Source organism: Vigna angularis, chromosome 5, assembly GCF_016808095.1.
Source record: "Vigna angularis cultivar LongXiaoDou No.4 chromosome 5, ASM1680809v1, whole genome shotgun sequence".
In the NCBI taxonomy this organism is placed as follows: Eukaryota; Viridiplantae; Streptophyta; class Magnoliopsida; order Fabales; family Fabaceae; genus Vigna; species Vigna angularis.
In genome coordinates, this window is record NC_068974.1 from 23,431,833 (window position 1) to 23,449,627 (window position 17,795).

The following is a 17,795-nucleotide window of genomic DNA, read 5'->3' on the forward strand; positions in this document are numbered from 1 at the left end:
CAAGCATTACGAATAGGAGAAAATCACTAACATTCAATGAAAGAAGCATACATTATTTAAAACATGTTCAAATACATGAAAGTTTAGAGGTTACATCATCCCCAACAACAAATGAGTTTAGTTCTCCATTGTCATGGAGAACCTTGGCTTACAATGGAAGAATGAGATTGAGATGGAAACCCTAGAAAGAGAAAAGGAAAGCTCCCGCATGCCCAATCTTCCTCCAAAGGGTCGAAAATTCCGTTTTTGTGCTTCAATCGTCAAAAGATACAAACCCTAATGTGTAGAGGCCTTTAAAGAGATCAAAAATTCGTCATGGGTCAGCTCGCTAGCGCTCAGCTCCCCAACTAAGGGCAAGCAGGCGCAACTGCGAGAAGACTGGCGCTGAGGGCCCTAGTTAAGGGTAACCAGGCATACTAGGTGCAATAGACTGGCGCTCAACGCCCCTAGGAGGGCAAGCAGACGATGATGCGCGAACCTCAGCACTGAGGGCCCCTGAAGAGGAAAACCAGGCGTCCATGCGAGCCTACCTACGTTGAGGGCCCCAAAAAAGGGCAACCAGGCGCCTTGTGCCTTCTTCAGCCTTCTTCTCTGGTGCTTTTGTTGTCCCTCTTAAGTTCCACTTCCTTGATACTTTTTCTCTTCTTCCAAAACATACCAATATCCTACAAAATAAAGGGGATTAGTGATAAAAATTATTAAGTATAACCTCAATTAACGTATTCACAAAATTAAACTAAAAACAAGAGTTTAAGCAAGCTTCATAGTCAAAGAGAGTTTATTTAGCATCAAAATTGCATCACAAATAACGGTAAAATCAATCGTTATCAAACCGCTAGCAAGAAGCCTATGGTTAGACGACTAGAAATAAAGCTAACTTCTAATTCAAAAGCTAGAAACTCTCTAACGTGCGCTCTTTTGAAGAAGAGTATAGAAAGCTACACATATACAAAGGCATCAAGGAGATATGGGACACGCTGGTGATCACATACGAAGGTTCCAATGAAGTCAAAAGGAACAATATTTGTGTACTCATCAAACAATATGAACTATTTACCTTGCTGGACAACAAAAGTATTCAAAGCATGTTTAGCCCCTTCCAAACAATTCTAAGAGAATTGAAATCTTTTGGTAAGTCACGAAAATTTTGATTATATTGAAAAAATGTTTTGCAGCCTTCGTCGACAATGGAAACCACAGGTAACTGCATTGAGAACTTCATAGAATCTTGATGATTGAAGTTTCAGAGAGCTTGTTGACATTCTAAAATCTATGAGTTGGAGCTTCAACAAGATGAGATTCTAAGAAAAGAGAAAACATCATTCTCAAGGTGGAAGAATTATCTAATGAGTCAAACGTTGATGATGACTTTATGATGGAAGAAGAAAAAGAAGAATTATCATTCACTTCCAAAAAAGATCCACTCTATGTGGAGGAATAAGAAAAACACACCTTTTAAACGTAGAAGCGTTGATCCACGTCAAAGAATCAAACAGGAGGATAAACTCAAAGAAGGGCCAATTGTGTGCTACGAGTGTAAAAATCTTGGACACTTTAGGTCTGAACACCAAGATCTAGAGAAGTCTAATAAGAAAGTGATATTTTCCAAACGAGACAAAAAGAAAGGTTCTTATGAGTATTTAGAAAGACCTAGACTCGTCTAAGTCCGATGAAGAAGAAGGAGAATAAGCCAACTCGTGTCTGATGGCTGACTCAATTGAATATTCATTCTTGATTTATGTGAATGATAACTCATGTTATTATGAAGAAGAAATTTTTTCACAAAGGTTTTCAAAATTTCACAACTATGAATGATAAAGATTTTCTCAAAAGATTTTTCTTTTTGGTGGAGGATTTTTAAAAAGAGACAAGTGGTGAATGTTTCCAAGTAGCTCACAGGAAGGACTGGTGAGTCATAACAAGCTTAGAAACTAAATATATCGTGGACAAAGTTTCCTTAGATTACTTTTACAAAAGTTTATAAGTAAAAATATTCCAAAACAATTTTCCTAATAGTTTGTGTAGAGTGTTCCTAGAAACCAAAGAAAGATTTATCTACTTGAAAACAAAGGAAACACCCTATACATTATGGAGACAAAAAACAAGAATTAAAATAATAAAATCAAGGTAGAAAGAAAAGTAAAAACTATTCACCAAGTTAAGCGAGTTCTATGTGAAAGTGCAAGTGATACTTGGAGTACATTGGAACACTTTCACTTCTAATGTCTGTGTGAACTATTATAATGTTTAGCCAAGGAGATGTGATTGTACCAAAGACATTTTCCTAAGATACCAAAACAAAGAAGAAAATGAACAAAAAATTGCAATACAATAAAGCAAATATATACAAATGTTTTGTGATACAAGTCAAAAGAAAATAACAAAGGTTGTCTTGTAATTCAAATGCTCTCTTTTACTTTACTCTGCAAGTGTTTGCTTTGTCAGATTCACTCCACAATGCCTCTTGGGTAACCTCCGTTGCCTAAATTTACAAGGAAATAGTCGGTTCATCCTTGGTGTGTCTAAGGAGGTGTTCGGAAGAGGAAGTTCATCCTTCGTGAAGTATTCGGAGGAGGTGTTCATCCTTTGTGAAGACTCAAAGGAGGTCCAGGTTCATCTCTTGTGGTATCAAGAGAGGTGGTTTCTAAACTTTTACAAATTTTTTCTTTGTGATTGTAATTTGTAATTGTTTTGTGAGTAGTAAACTATTTATCTTGTTTTGAGATAAGCGACTGAACGTAGGATTGGTAAGATCCGAACCAGGATAAAATCATCTGTGCAAATTTATCTCAACCTTACTCTATTTATTTGTCTTTATTATTTGCTTGGTAAGTTTAATTGAGTAGAAATTAAAAGGCACACTTTCGTATCAAAAACCCTCTTGGTTTATTTTTCCACGCTAATAATTCTGCTGCAGTCGCTCTGACAATTAGCATCAGAGCTTGATTTGATAGTTATTCAAATGGCAGGATCTTATCAAACTTTTGCAGAGGGTGCTTCTATCAATAGACCACCTCTATTCACAGGTGAAAATTATGCATTTTGGAAGGTTAGAATGCAAATATTTATTGAGTCTATTGATTGTGATATTTGGGAAGTTATCGCATTTGGTCCTTCTATTCCTATTGAAAATATGTAGGAACCAAAGCCCCGTGTTCAGTGGACTGCTGAAGAAAAGAAAAGGTTTCAAAATGATGTGAAAGCTCGGAACATTATTTCATCTGCTTTAACCGTTGACGAGTTTTACAGGATCTCTATTTGTAAGACTGCTCAAGAAATGCGGGAAGTGCTGAGAGAAACCCACGAAGGTACAGATGACGTAAAGAGAGCGAGAAAGAATACCTTGATCCAGGAATACAAAATGTTAAGGATGAAGAAGGGAGAAACAAAATCAGATGTTCATAAACGCTTCACCAACATCGTTAATCATCTCATTGGACTAGGTAAGTCTTTCGAAAATGATGAGCTTAACATAAAAATATTGAAATCTTTAGACAGGTCGTGGCAACCAAAAGTGACTACAATTTCTGAGTCACAAAATCTCAACACAATGACTATGGTGCCATTATTTGGAAGCTTGAGAGAGCATGAACTTGACCTTGGAAGACTAGATGAAGAAGAAGCAATGGCAAAAACAAAGAAAAAGAGTCTAGCCTTAAAATCTGAGGTAGAAAGGAGCAAGAACAAAATGGAAGATGAAGATGAAGAAGATGAAGAAAATTTTAGACTCATGATAAAGAAGCTCAACAGGTTCATGAAATCAAAAGACAAAGGAAGATTAAAATTCGAAAAGAAAGAAAATCAAGGATCTTCCTCACACTATAAATGTTATGGTTGCGGAGAAAGGGGGCACTTAAAAGCGGACTGCCCAAATCAAAAGAAAAATGAAGAAATAAAGGAAAAGAAAAACTTCAAGAAAAAGAAAGCCTACATCACATGGGACGATGACAACGAAACAATTTCCGACTTGAGCGAATCTGATGAAGAAGCAAACATCTGTTTAGTGGTGAACGACGACGCTGGAAGCCAAGTAAGTAAATCTAGCTATTCTGATAATTATAGTCAAATTAGTGAAGATGAATTGCATAAAACTTATGCTGCTTTAATAGTAGAATCTGAAAAATTAGATAAAGCTCATAAGAAATTCAAAAAGAATTTCAAAAATTTAAAATTAAATTTTGAAAATATTTCTGAAGAAAATAAAAATTTGAAATAAGAATTTGAAAATATTCTTGAAGAAAATAAAAATTTAAAATTAAATTTTGAAAATATTTTTGAAGAAAATAAAGATTTGAAAAATAAAGTTTTATTTTTTGAAAAGGGTAAATTTACTAGTAGTGATGAATGTGCTTCTTGCGAAAATTTTAAGAAACTACTAGAACAAACAACCTTAGGAGAATGTAGTAAAAATAATGAAAATAAGGTTCTTAAAAATAAGTATGTTCCTAAAATTAAAAATAAACATATTAATAGAACCCGTAGAACGTGGGTAGAAAAAGGAACAACTTATAGGAACATAAACGTTGTATCATGCTTTTATTGTATGAAAAAGGGTCATACTTCAAATAAATGTAAAATTAAGCATTATGGTGTTCCAAGTGGTAGATATGTTTGGGTTGTAAAATGATTTTTTAACCCAAAGGACAATGTTTAACTTTTAATTTTTATTTTATTTTATTTTTTTTAAGAAAAATTTATTTCAAGCATGTTGTCTTTGATGAAATTGTAGACCTTGAGGCCAAACCTCTTGAGTTAGACAAAACTGATGCAGGTAATTTTGAAGAGTTGACAAAGACAACAAATAAAGAGAAGAGTGATGATAATCCCCAAGACGAAGATCTCAACAAAATATCATTACACAACGAATTTGGAGATATATCAAAATGGATAAACATTAGAAGAGATCTAGAAATTTTAGAAATCTCTTAGGATTGCATTTTTTTTTTCATTTTGTGCGTTTTTGTGCATTTTTGAAAATTTAGCCATATTTTCTATGCTTTAAAATTCTTATATGGTATGGTTCAAAGTATGTTGTGTTTCAAAAAAAAAAAGTTCTTTATCCTAAAATCATATGCTTTAAACCTCCTATTGTGTATGTTTGAATAAATCTTTAATTTTGAATTATATTTTATGCATACATGCTTTTATTAAGGGGGAGCATTATCTTAGGGGGAGAACATGAAACACAGCTTTTTAGTTATGATAAAAAAGGGGGAGAAAATGTTTAAAGCTTATTATTATTCTCTAATGCTCTTTTCCTCTATAAGTTGTGTTTTTATCCAGATTATTACTAAAAGCTTTAATTCAAATGAGTTTTTGATCATCATCAAAAAGGGGGAGAATGTTAGCAAAATGATGAAGATGAAGTTTTGATGATGTCCAAATCAAGTCAAGATATATCAAGATTCATGAAGATCCTTTGAAGACTTGTTTTTGTTATAAAAAGCTTTTGTAATAATTATAGTTTAAGGTTTAGAACTTAGATTTGTAGTAGGTTTTGATTCTTGTACTTTCATACTTTGTATTTGCTGTTCAGAATAAAAAACACACGGTTTCAATCGATTAAATCAAGTATTAATCGATTAAAAAGTTGTAGGTGCTGAAAACTCAACTGGCATGGAAATAATCGATTAATACCTATTTTAATCGATTAGGTAATCGATTAATCCTTAAAATAATCGATTAAAGATGACCGTTGGAGTTTTCTGACTTTTGAAAACTACACGTTGTACTCATTTCAATCGATTAACACTTGTATTAATCGATTAAAAGCGTTAAATGGCTGGAAACGAAGAACGGAAGAGTATTTGCGTGAGTTTATAAATAGGCTCTCATTTTCCATCAACAGTAACTCTTCCCTTGTGCTCTAGTACTCAGAAATCATTGAGACTTGTGTGTTCTTGTTCGGCTTGTGAAACTTGTGTCTGTGGAGCTGGTGAAGTGTTGCTACGGTGACAGAGGAAATATACGGTTCATCCTTGGTGTGTCTAAGGAGGTGTTCGGAAGAGGAAGTTCATCCTTCGTGAAGTATTCGGAGGTGATGTTCATCCTTTGTGAAGACTCAAAGGAGGTGCAGGTTCATCTCTTGTGGTATCAAGAAAGGTGGTTTCTAAACTTTTACAAATTGTTTCTTTGTGATTGTAATTTGTAATTGTTTTGTGAGTAGTAAACTGTTTATCTTATTTTGAGATAAGCGACTGGACGTAGGATTGGTAAGATCCGAACCAGGATAAAATCATCTGTGCAAATTTCTCTCAACCTTACTCTCTTTATTTGTTTTTATTATTTGCTTGGTAAGTTTAATTGAGTAGAAATTAAAAGACACACGTTCGTATTAAAAACCCTCTTGGTTTGTTTTTCCACGCTAACAATTCCGCTACAGCCGCTCTGACATAAGCAATGTCAAGTAACATACAAGAACATTTATTATTTAAATATTTTTTATTTTCATCTAAATATTTCATTGTTTAATTTCTTATTTTTAACTTGTAAATCAATTTATGTATTCCTTTTTCAATTTTTTTCCATCTCGCTCATCAAATCATCAAATAGTTGTTGAAGAAGATATAAATTTATTGACTGACAAGTTAGAGCAAAAAATAGCGAGTTGATAAATGAATTAAAAGTTAAAAGATAGGAATAACAATCTTGTCATCCTAGTAATGACATAAGTCAAATGAAAGAATTTAGATAAAATAAAAAGATATTTTAAATACAATAAAACATTTTTTTAACAGTAACTTAATTAAAATTATACTAATTTAAATGTTATTTAAAAATTAACTTAGTTATAATAAATTAAAATTCTTTGAAATATAAAGTTGTAATTGTTGGATAGCATTGATTATGGATATAGAACATCTCGCCAACCATTTCTTTTGGCATAATGGGATATTCAAACATATTTCCCAAGGCTTGACTCATATATATGCTTGATTATTACATGAAGATATAAAGTATTGTTGTCCACACAAGATAAAAGACATAGTAGACACAAGATGACTATGCATGGTTACTATAATCTTATTTCTTACATATGTAGCATACGAATCACTGAAATTTTTCTTGTGCATGAATCATTGAAAATTCAGACCTTTGACCACTGTGCACTAGGAAAAGGATATAAAGTCAAAATACAATACATTCCTGATATTGTTTGTTTTTTGTTTGGGTGATTTCAAGGATTGCCATCTCTAGAACTTGTAAGATAAATTTTATAAGTTTTAATTAATTAATTGGAATTTCCATTCTCAAACGATAGATCATAAATTTAAAATATAACCTTCTATACGATTTTCTCGTTATAATATTTAAAATTTAAAATAAAATAATATAAAAATAAAAAGTTCATTTTTTTTATCATATCTGTAACTTTCATCCAATGAATTAAACATAATTACTAAAATAAAAGTTTTATATTACAGTAAAATATTAAAAATATGTGATAAAATAAAATATGTAAATTAAGACCTGATGTTCACATAATTTCTTGTCATGGAAATAACTTAATTTTACTTTAAAATTTATGTTAAATTCTTTGTTTTACTTCAAAAATGTATTCTATACAAATCAAACTAAGGATTTTCTTGCAAATTTAAATTGGGTTGCTATCTAAACTGTCTACAAAATATATTTAAAACAAAAATCACACTAGGTTGAAGATAAAAATATTAGTAGTAGATTTTGAAAAGAAGTAAAAGTAAAAGTACCGTTTTAAAATTAAAATTAATGAACTATGTTTTATAAGTTATTTCATATGATTTTTTAATCTAACTTATAATTCACATACAAACTAATTTTAATTTATAAAAAAAAAATCCTTTTTCTTTATTTTGTTTATAGAAGTGTTGATAGAAAATTTTCCCCAGAAAGACCACCATCTAAAATAAAACAAACAAATAACAATTGCCCAAGGCAGAAGCTGAAGCAACCAAGAATCTCTACATAAACCACCACAACAATTCCCTTCAATGCAAACCAATTCACATTCCTCTTTACAATCTCACTCCAAAAACTCACTAACCAAACAATGGCTTTCACCAGCCAAAGAAAACAGAACATGCTTGCCATTATCCTCCTCCTTCAACTTGGGATTTCCCAAGTGATGTCCCGCAAACTGCATGAAACATCCTTGAGAGAAGGACATGAACAATGGATGGTACGATATGGCAGAGTGTACGAGGATGCTGCAGAGAAGGAAAAACGTTTCCAGATATTCAAGGACAATGTGGAGTTCATTGAATCATCCAATGCTGCTGGGAACAAACCCTACCAGCTCGGTGTTAATCACTTTGCTGACCTCACACTTGAGGAATTCAAGGCTTTGCGTAAGGGACTGAAGAGCCCTCGTGAATTTAGCACAACACCGTTTAAGTATGAACACGTGACTGCTATTCCTCAAGCTGTAGACTGGAGGACAGAAGGAGCTGTTACTCCAGTCAAAGACCAAGGTGACTGTGGTAAGATAAACGAGATCATACAATCAGTACTTCATTTATTTTTGCTCAAATTTACTATTAATGTTATCAACTTTTTAATTACTTCTTGTTCTTTCTATAATACCATATTTCAGCATAAAACTATTTTTGTTTTTTGTGAAAATTTATGTAATCAGTTATTTTCTAGAGACGTGAATTAAAAACATAAAAATATAAACAGATAAAACAAGACGGGGTATATATTAATAGGTTCATATAGTCACCCCCATATAATTCGGAAGAAATGAACAGATATAAAATTTAGAGAAAGACTAATTTAATTAAAAAAAACATTCCAAATTTTTAATTACTAAAATTACATTAAATCATGGTTATTATTTTGAAGGATGAATATACATTTGTATCTTTGATTATTTAAAGGAGACTCAATAATCACTTTAATGAATCCTAAAAAACTAGTAAAATTTAAAAAATTGTTTTTAAAAGTATAATTTGTTATTCACTATACTTCAAAATGTAAAAAATAAAAAAATTATAGAGATACACTTTCATTCCATATACATCTATTAAACACTCTTATCTTTTCTTATCACTTCATATATCTTATAAATTTATTGCTTTCATTCCCTGTTTAAGTGCATATCAAGTGTTTATTTTTTTTACAAGATCCATTTTTCAAATAAAAAGTAATATTTTTATAAGGTTACAGGAGCCATTTTGAATATGCTCAGTCTGCATGAATAATGAAATAAATTTTATATCTCAGATACTAAAATGATTATTAGCCGTATTTTCAATGTGGGTCAATGTGATTGTTCTGAAAGGATTTGAATGAACGATGAAACTAATTTTTGTTTGAAAAAACAGGGAGCTGCTGGGCATTTTCAGCTGTGGGTGCTATTGAGGGTATCCACCAAATGACCACAGGTAATCTGGTGTCACTTTCAGAGCAAGAGCTAGTGTCTTGTGACACAAAAGGTGAAGACCAAGGGTGTGAAGGGGGTTACGTGGAAGATGCATTTGAATTCGTAAAGAACAATGGTGGAATCACCACTGAGGCTAACTATCCCTACAAGGCAGTTGATGGGAAATGTGAGGTTGCAGCAAGACCAGTGGTTCAAATCAAGGGGTATGAGAACGTTCCTCCCAACAATGAGAGTGCACTCAAGGTAGCTGTGGCTAACCAACCAGTGTCAGTTTGCCTTGATGCAAACAATAAAGATTTCATGCTCTATGCTGGAGGGGTTTACACTGGAAAATGTGGAACTGATCTAGACCATGCTGTTACTGCAGTGGGTTATGGCACAGAAAATGGCACTGACTATTGGCTACTGAAGAATTCATGGAGCACAGATTGGGGTGAGAATGGATACATAAAGATGCAACGAGGTGTACCTGCAAAAGAAGGTTTATGTGGAATTGCCATGGATTCTTCTTATCCATCGGCTTGATTAGTTCACTTGTATATGCACGATGTGTTTCACATGCTGGTTTTTTTAGTTTCGAAGTCTTTCAGAGTGCAACTGTTGTTTGTATTCCCAAAATAAGGTTGCTGTTGTCACTGCTTCACATACACTTCTTCGTCACTGTATCCATTCAGAAGTAAACTTCTAATTTTCGTATAATAAAATATGCAATAAATACTTTACACCTAACATTTTTTATTGCTTCAGACTATCATTCAATTTAATATGATCAATCACTTCTCTTATTGTAAGTTAATTACTAAAATGATCCCAATATTTTGATTTTTTATTGTTTTAATCTTTATAAATATTTTTTTTATCAGGAGAGTCTTTTACGTCAGTTAAAATTTCTATGTAGGCATAAAAAAAGATCATGCGCTGTCAGATCAGGTGTATAAAAAGTGCATTTGAAAAGAAATTTGTAATAAAAGTTACTTTTTATACTAATACTAATTAAGGCCACAATAAAAAAGTGACAATAGTTAAGAACACAATACAAAAACTGACAATAGTTAAGAAGACAATACAGAAAGTGACACTAGTTTTATATGAAAGACATTTTATATATCGATTGTGGTCGTAATCAATATAAAAAGTAATGTTTTTTTTAAAAAAATTTACAGATTTATTTGTATTTCCTACCACATAGAAAACCTACGACAACAACTAACCAAGACATATTTTTTATTCAAAGTACTAATAATATAATATAATCCTAACTAATATGCTATACGCATAATATTTAGATGTAAACTTATAAAATACCTAACATGTACCTATGAACACTCAAAAGAAACTCATTGTTCTTCAACTTCCTTTATTACACAATCAACAATTTGACTCAATAATTTTTAGTAAACAATACATAAGAGTGAGTTATAAACTTTACATATTACCAATTCTCATGAGTAGAAAATATTGTGCCTCATCTTATAATATCCACACTCATAGCTCTCCGATTTACATGAGTACTACAAATTAAATTCATAAAATATCATATATTTGACAATTGTATTTCAATAGTCTCAAGATTATCTACTTATAGTTGGTGTAATGTGTGCAACTTCCTTCTAGAAATGATTTAATGCCCCACAACCAAAAATGAGTTTCAACCACTTCTTAAAAGTTAATGTACATTCAAATTGTATTAAGTATTAAACTTAGTCAAATTAAATTATATAAGACTTTTTAGTGTGCTTTTAATGGTCAAAGTATCATATTTTTTGTTTAATGAAAAAAAGAGAAGCACAAGAGACTTTTGAGGAATAATTACTAGCAACTACTAGTGAGCCCTACATATTCAAATAATATTAGATACAATTAATTGTTACATAAATATAATTTAATTTACAAAATGCATACTTGTTGCAAATAGGGTGTTAAGTACATTTATTTTTTTCCTTTTTAAATGCCTTTACTACACACTTTTGCACCTCTTCAGCTTTATTCCTAATGCTTTGAATGGCAACAAGGTCAATAAATCCATATATGTAAGCATTCTCCTCTTAGTGCATGTACGATATAACACTAGTACAGAAACACCTTTTTAAGTCTCTCCATTTAAATCTGTTCTTGAAATAATAGACTTAGTAAATGTGTAATGGCATTATTATAACAGATTTAAATGTTGATTTTAAGTCTGTTGAAATATAAACAGACTTAAATTTTATATCTGTTGAGCTTTTTGACAGACTTAAATTAATATTTTAAGTCTATTAAAAAATAAAAAGACTTTAATTGTTAGTTTTCTATGAAACCTAAATTCTTTAACCTAATTCCCAAACTTTTCTTAGCATTGGTTCTCCTTCTTCTACTCAAAACACAAAAACACTTCTTTCTGCATTTTCTCTCTTCATCTTTGCTCATGTCCAACCCCAAAAAGTTGTGTCATAGCCTCTGTGTGCGATCTTCGTGCTAGATCTCCCTCCTCTGCCTCCAAGGGTGTGAGTGTTGTAGCCTCCACCTCACATGTCGTCGCGTCCAAGGGCGTGGGTGATGTAGATATCCCTCCTCCGCTGTCACTGCCGTAGTCACGTTTTACCGTGTCGTTGTCGCCGTTGTGTCTTGTCACTGTTGTCGTCGCATCTTGCTGTTGTCGCTTCCACCATCGCATCTTGTTGTTGTTGCTATTGCGTCTTCCTATTGTCGTTGTTGCGTCTCTCGCTGCTGCTACTGCTACCGCTACCGTCATCTCGCACTATCGCTGCCGCCGTCGCCTCATGTTGTTGTGTTCCGCGATGTCCTCATCACCCTTCGAGTCGCCAATTTTGAAAACTTTCTGTTAGATTTTTAAGGGTTAAGAAATTTTAGGGTTTTAGCGTTTCTTGTGAGGTGATGATCTCAATTTCTCTTTGCAGTATTTGATTTGTATTATGTTGTGTAAAGAATTTGATTAAATTGATGGGTTGTTGTTGTATTTGTTGTATTATGTTGATGATTTGTATTATGTTGTATTCTGTTTATGTGATATTATATTCAATTTTATTTTTATTGTGTATGATAACTTGCGAAAGATTCATTTTGTGGTGATTGATTATGACTTGTTAATATTTTGGAGTGGTGCCAATGGATTATATGGTTGAATTTGTAATTTTGGATGGAAAATCTAAGTCTATTAATTCACAACAAATCTAAAATTTAAATATGTTACTTAATAATAAACTTAAAATTTAAGTTTTTCGAATCTAAGTCTGTTATAAAATAGACTTAAAAAGCTCAAAATAACTAACTTAAAAAGCCTATTTTGTACTAGTGTAAATACCTTAAACATTAAAAATAAATAATGTTAGAATAACATTTTAAATTTCAAACTTGATATACATAACATATTATTGCCAAAGAAAACTACAAAAACATCCCTTTGACATATAAAAAAAAGGGATGCTTGTGGTCTTGCTTATGACTTTTGTAAGCATTTCTAACTATATAGGTTACAATGTGATAGTTTTTGCCATTGCACTAAGTCGTTTTAGAATTGTTGGTTATGGGGGAGATTCATTCACACCTTTCTTTTCTTGTACTCCAACCTGTTATACATATTTAAACAATTAAAATAACATTAGCATACACCAATATAAAAAAAGAAAATGCATTATTAAAACAAGTAAGGACAATTACCTCATTTACAATGGTTTTGGCTAATATAATTTTCCAAAGGATAACATTTTTAGGGGCCTACCTCACCATCTCAACCTCTTGAGTGGGCACAAAGACCCAAGTAGAAGCATGTCGAACCTTTATAACAATCACCCGTATCATATCATCTACAATGTTTTCATGGTGTATGGTTGACCTCAATGTATACATTATACCTAAGGTAACCAAATCATATTTGTAGAATAAATGAAAATATTATTAGGCTAAAACATATACTTCTCAAACAATATAATTAGAAAAATTACCTAAAGCCACCAAGCACTAGTGGAAATAATCAATGAACAACTCATAGTGTGATCCCTTTGAGCTTATACAAATAGGAAAAGCCTATAGAGGGGGATTACTAGGTTGGACTGAGGGAGAGGCTAACTTTATTGGCATGTTGATGAGTGCATATTTATGCCGACATTTATGCTTAAAAATTAAATTTTTTTATGAGATTCATGTGCTTAAACGATTGATTTAAAGTGATTTTGTGACAATTGGATTTATTGGGTTTAGGAATTAAAGAGGTGTAAAAAGTGATTTTAAGCGCATAAATTATTCTTGGATGTCATAATGTTTGTTGATGCATCTGAAATGAGAGTGTAATTGATTCAAAACTTGGAGATAAGTGGCCTAGATTGCAAAATTAAGACCCAAAATCATATTTCGTATAGAATGTGCAATTATTGACTTCATAACCTGTACAACACACGACATCAAACTTCAAACCATTTGCAAGCCACAATAAAGTTTCAGAAGAATGTGGCTCTTTGTCAATTTCAGATTTGAACCAAGACATAAATGTTTTGTTATGCTCCATCAATTGCCATTTCTCTGATTGTCTTGGATTTTTATTCTTAACAATGGCTTTGTGTGCTTCCAAAAAAGGGATCACCTCATCTGTGTTGTTCAATATATAAAGATGCGCTTGCAACAATTCTTCGCGATCTTTTGTCACCACATTGACACCTCGGATGCTTTTACTTGTAGAAAATTTATTCAACCATGCTGTGCGAGGAACTCCTATTGGATTCGTTGATGTCATGTAATCTGAACAAAACTCGATACTTTCTTCAGCAATATACCTTTCAATCATCGAACCTTCAGGATGATATGGATTTTTAACGTACCCTTTCAAAATCTTCATATAACGCTCAATAGGATACATCCATCTTAAGTATACCGGTCCGCACAACTTGATTTCTCTAACCAAATGAACAAGTAAATGTACCATGATGTCAAAAAAAGATGGAGGGAAAAACATCTCTAGTTGACACAAGATGATAACAATCTCGCCTTGAAGTTCATCTAACTTTGTAGGATCGATGGCTTTACTACATATTGACGAGAAAAATGAACACAACCTGTTTATGGTGTGCCTAATATTTTTGGGCAAAATTCCACGAATAGCCACCGGTAACAACTGTTGCATTAAGACGTGACAATCGTGAGACTTCATGCCAACAAGCTTTAAGTCCTGCATTGACACTAAACTCTTCATATTTGAAGAGTATCCTTGTGGTACTTTGATACTCTTTAAACATACACAAAAACTTATCTTCTCTTGTCTAGACATTGTGTAACATGCAGGGGGCAAATAAGTATGTTTACCAATCTCTTAGAAAACCATCACATATAAGATGTTCTCTAATTTGAGTTGCGTTCAACTTTCTCCCATTCAAACAGTTCACACAAGGACATCTAAACCTCACTTCATCATCAGTTCTCCCCTCATTACGTTGCGCAAATTGTATAAATTCCTCTACACCTCTCTCGTACTCAGCACTAATACGTGGTAAATTAATCCAATTTCGATCCATATTCCTAAATATTACATAAATAATATTTTAAGGTTTATAAATAATACAAGAACTACAACACACATTACCAAAACTATAGCAAAAATCATACCATACATTACCAAAACTATAACAATTTCATGCATTATCAAAATTAAAGCAAAAATTATACCATACATTACCAAAACTATAGAACCTTTATACATTACCAAAACTATAGCATTATGCAAAAACTAATGAAGAAATCATCTTAACAATGCAAAAGGGCATAAATACCTGGAAGAAGAACGGCGAAAACGCTTCGTGCAAAAAAAACGAAATCGCAGAGGAGTGGGAATGACGCGTTTCAAATGCTTTTGATCGGCCAAAAACTGTTGTTTATCGTCACAAATGAGAAAGAACCGAACAATTTGAAGTTTAAACGGAGAAAAATAGCGTATCGGAGATGATGGGAGTCGGAGGGAAAAGAGAAAACGCGAACAGAGGCTTGCGGGAAGAAGACGATCACTGTTCAAAGTTTTAATTTTTAACTCTGAACGGGGGAATCTACCGCGGTTCACTACTTAACCGCGGTATAATAGGGGTATATGCCGCGGTTCTACGAGCAACCGCGGCATATACTGATTAAAAAAATAATACTAAATGGCATTTTTGAAATTATTTTCAAACTATATGCCGCGGTTGCCCGCTGAACCGCGGTATATACCTCGAAATATTTCAAATTAATATTAAATTAATTTCAGATAGCAGAATATGCCGCGGTTGCTCGTAGAACCGCGGCATATACCCCTGTAACGTACTCAACACAACTGCTTCCCAACTGCCTTCTGGGGAATTTCAGAAGTTACAGGGGTATATGCCGCGGTTCTATGGGGAACCGCGGCATATACCCCCTGTAACTTCTGAAATTCTCTGACTGGCAGGGAAGTTCAGACGTTACAGGGGTTATATGCCGCGGTTCCCCATAGAACCGCGGCATATACCCCTGTAACTTTTCAAGTACTCTGACCCAGTCAGCACCTGCAATAAATTCGCAGGGGTATATGCCGCGGTTCTATGGGGAACCGCGGCATATACTCTGTTATTTAATTTTTTATTCATACGTGGCGTCAAAGGCAATGGTTGACTGGAGTATATGCCGCGGTTTGGAGCAGAACCGCGGCATATATGTTCGATTTATTTACAAAACTGCCACCGCGCACCATTATGCTGCGGTTTTCTTTGAACCGTGGCATAATGTGCGCTGTAAAAACCCATTTTTTTACTAGTGAAATGGGCCAAACAGGCAGTCTTTACCCTTACACCTCCTAAATTTCCCTACATACACTCCTATTTCTAAAGCAAGCCCAAAATCTAAGCCCAGACCCTAGCCTTCTTGTGTCGTCATCGTGAAATGTTAGCCGTCACTACCGCGCCGCCACCAAAACCCTAATTCGCCATGCTGCCGGTGCCGCAGAACAAACTGCAGCACCACCCAACAACCACAACGCCAGCCATCACAGCACTGCTTCCAACACCATCTCCTCCGCACGATCTTAGAACGTCGTCGCCAACACCAGGGGCCACCACCAGCAAGCCTCTTCTTCGCGCCACAACAGCACTGTTTAACCACCACCGCGAGGGCAGATCGTCAACCATGGAAGCATCTCCATTCTCGCGTTCATCCTCAACCCCAAATGTGCCAACACTCTCCCTTCAATGCGAGCACCGCTGCAACACTATCTCACCACCATCAACACGCACCTGTAGGAGAAGAACCCAAAAACACGCATTGCAAAGCCTCCCGTCTTCCTTTTGTGCCTCCATATCGAAATCTACAAACCTACAAACAGAAAACCACAAGTTCGTGAACCCTAGTCGCGCAAGATTCACCTTAATCAAAAATTGAAACCAGAAAACGCAACCCCTTCGTCTTCGCGAAAAACTCAGAATTGTGCCGCTGCTTGCCTCCACCAGCCACATATATATATATATATATATATATATATATATATATATATATATATATATATATATATATATATATATATATATATATATATATACAGCCTTGCCCATATCTTATTTTATCTAATGTGAGACTTTGTTTGTATCATAGTAATCCTCTTCTCAAACAAAGAATTATGGTTCTCTAGCTCCCCTACAGCGAAAGCCCTTTTTTCTTATCCTAGAGTACGCCATGGTTTGCAAACCCATGGTCACACCACTAAGCATCTCTTGCTCTCCACCTCCTGATGGGAGACCATCAAGAAATCACATTGGACCTCTTACTAGAGCCATGGCAAGGAAGATTCAAGAGGAAGAAGCATCACCTAACATTTTACTTCTATGGAAGGTTACTTATAAAAATCCTTCTTCTCTTAACTAAAACACTTATACTTTGTTTTGTAGGAACTAATAAATCTTAGAGACCATAACTGAGCCATCCAAGAAGTTAAATCAATAAAGGCAAGCAAAGGAGCCAAAAAGGGAGGTGCTTGCGGAATGGGAAATGCACCAGCATTTTTCACCCGAGAGAAGACCAATCCACGTGACTTGGCTGATTTGGAATGAAGCATGCACCTTGCTGACTGAGCTGGAATGAGGCATGGACCTTGCTGGATCAAAATGAACGTGCCTCCTATGCTAAATAATTTGAATTTAGGAGGGAATTAAATCAAAAATTAGGCTCCTCTTCACCTATAAATAAGAGGGCCTCTTCTTTGTATTTTCTCACTTTTGAGCTTAATGATATGCTGCAGAATTTGCTTTCCAACTTTTGTGCTCTTAAGTCACCTTTGATTTACTACTTCTTCTCCTTTCCTCAAGCTTCCTTCCTCTATAGGAAGGCTCTCTAAGCTTTGAGGCTTCACCCATACACCTTTCCTCCATTAAAACACCTCAAACACTGCACCATTTCATCAATCCGCTGCACCATCATTCACTACTGGTTTCTTCCGGTCTGGAGCCTC

The 17,795-nt window shown here is 34.0% G+C and overlaps 1 protein-coding gene across 1 annotated transcript; it reads left to right on the forward strand.

Moving 5' to 3' along the window:
• The first annotated feature begins 8,029 nt into the window (after nt 1-8,029).
• LOC108340075 (senescence-specific cysteine protease SAG39) lies at nt 8,030-9,889 on the forward strand. The gene is made up of 2 exons (XM_017577302.1): nt 8,030-8,459; nt 9,306-9,889. The coding sequence occupies exons 1-2, from the start codon at nt 8,030-8,032 to the stop codon at nt 9,887-9,889; spliced, it is 1,014 nt and encodes a 337-aa protein (XP_017432791.1).
• Nucleotides 9,890-17,795: the final 7,906 nt, after the last annotated feature.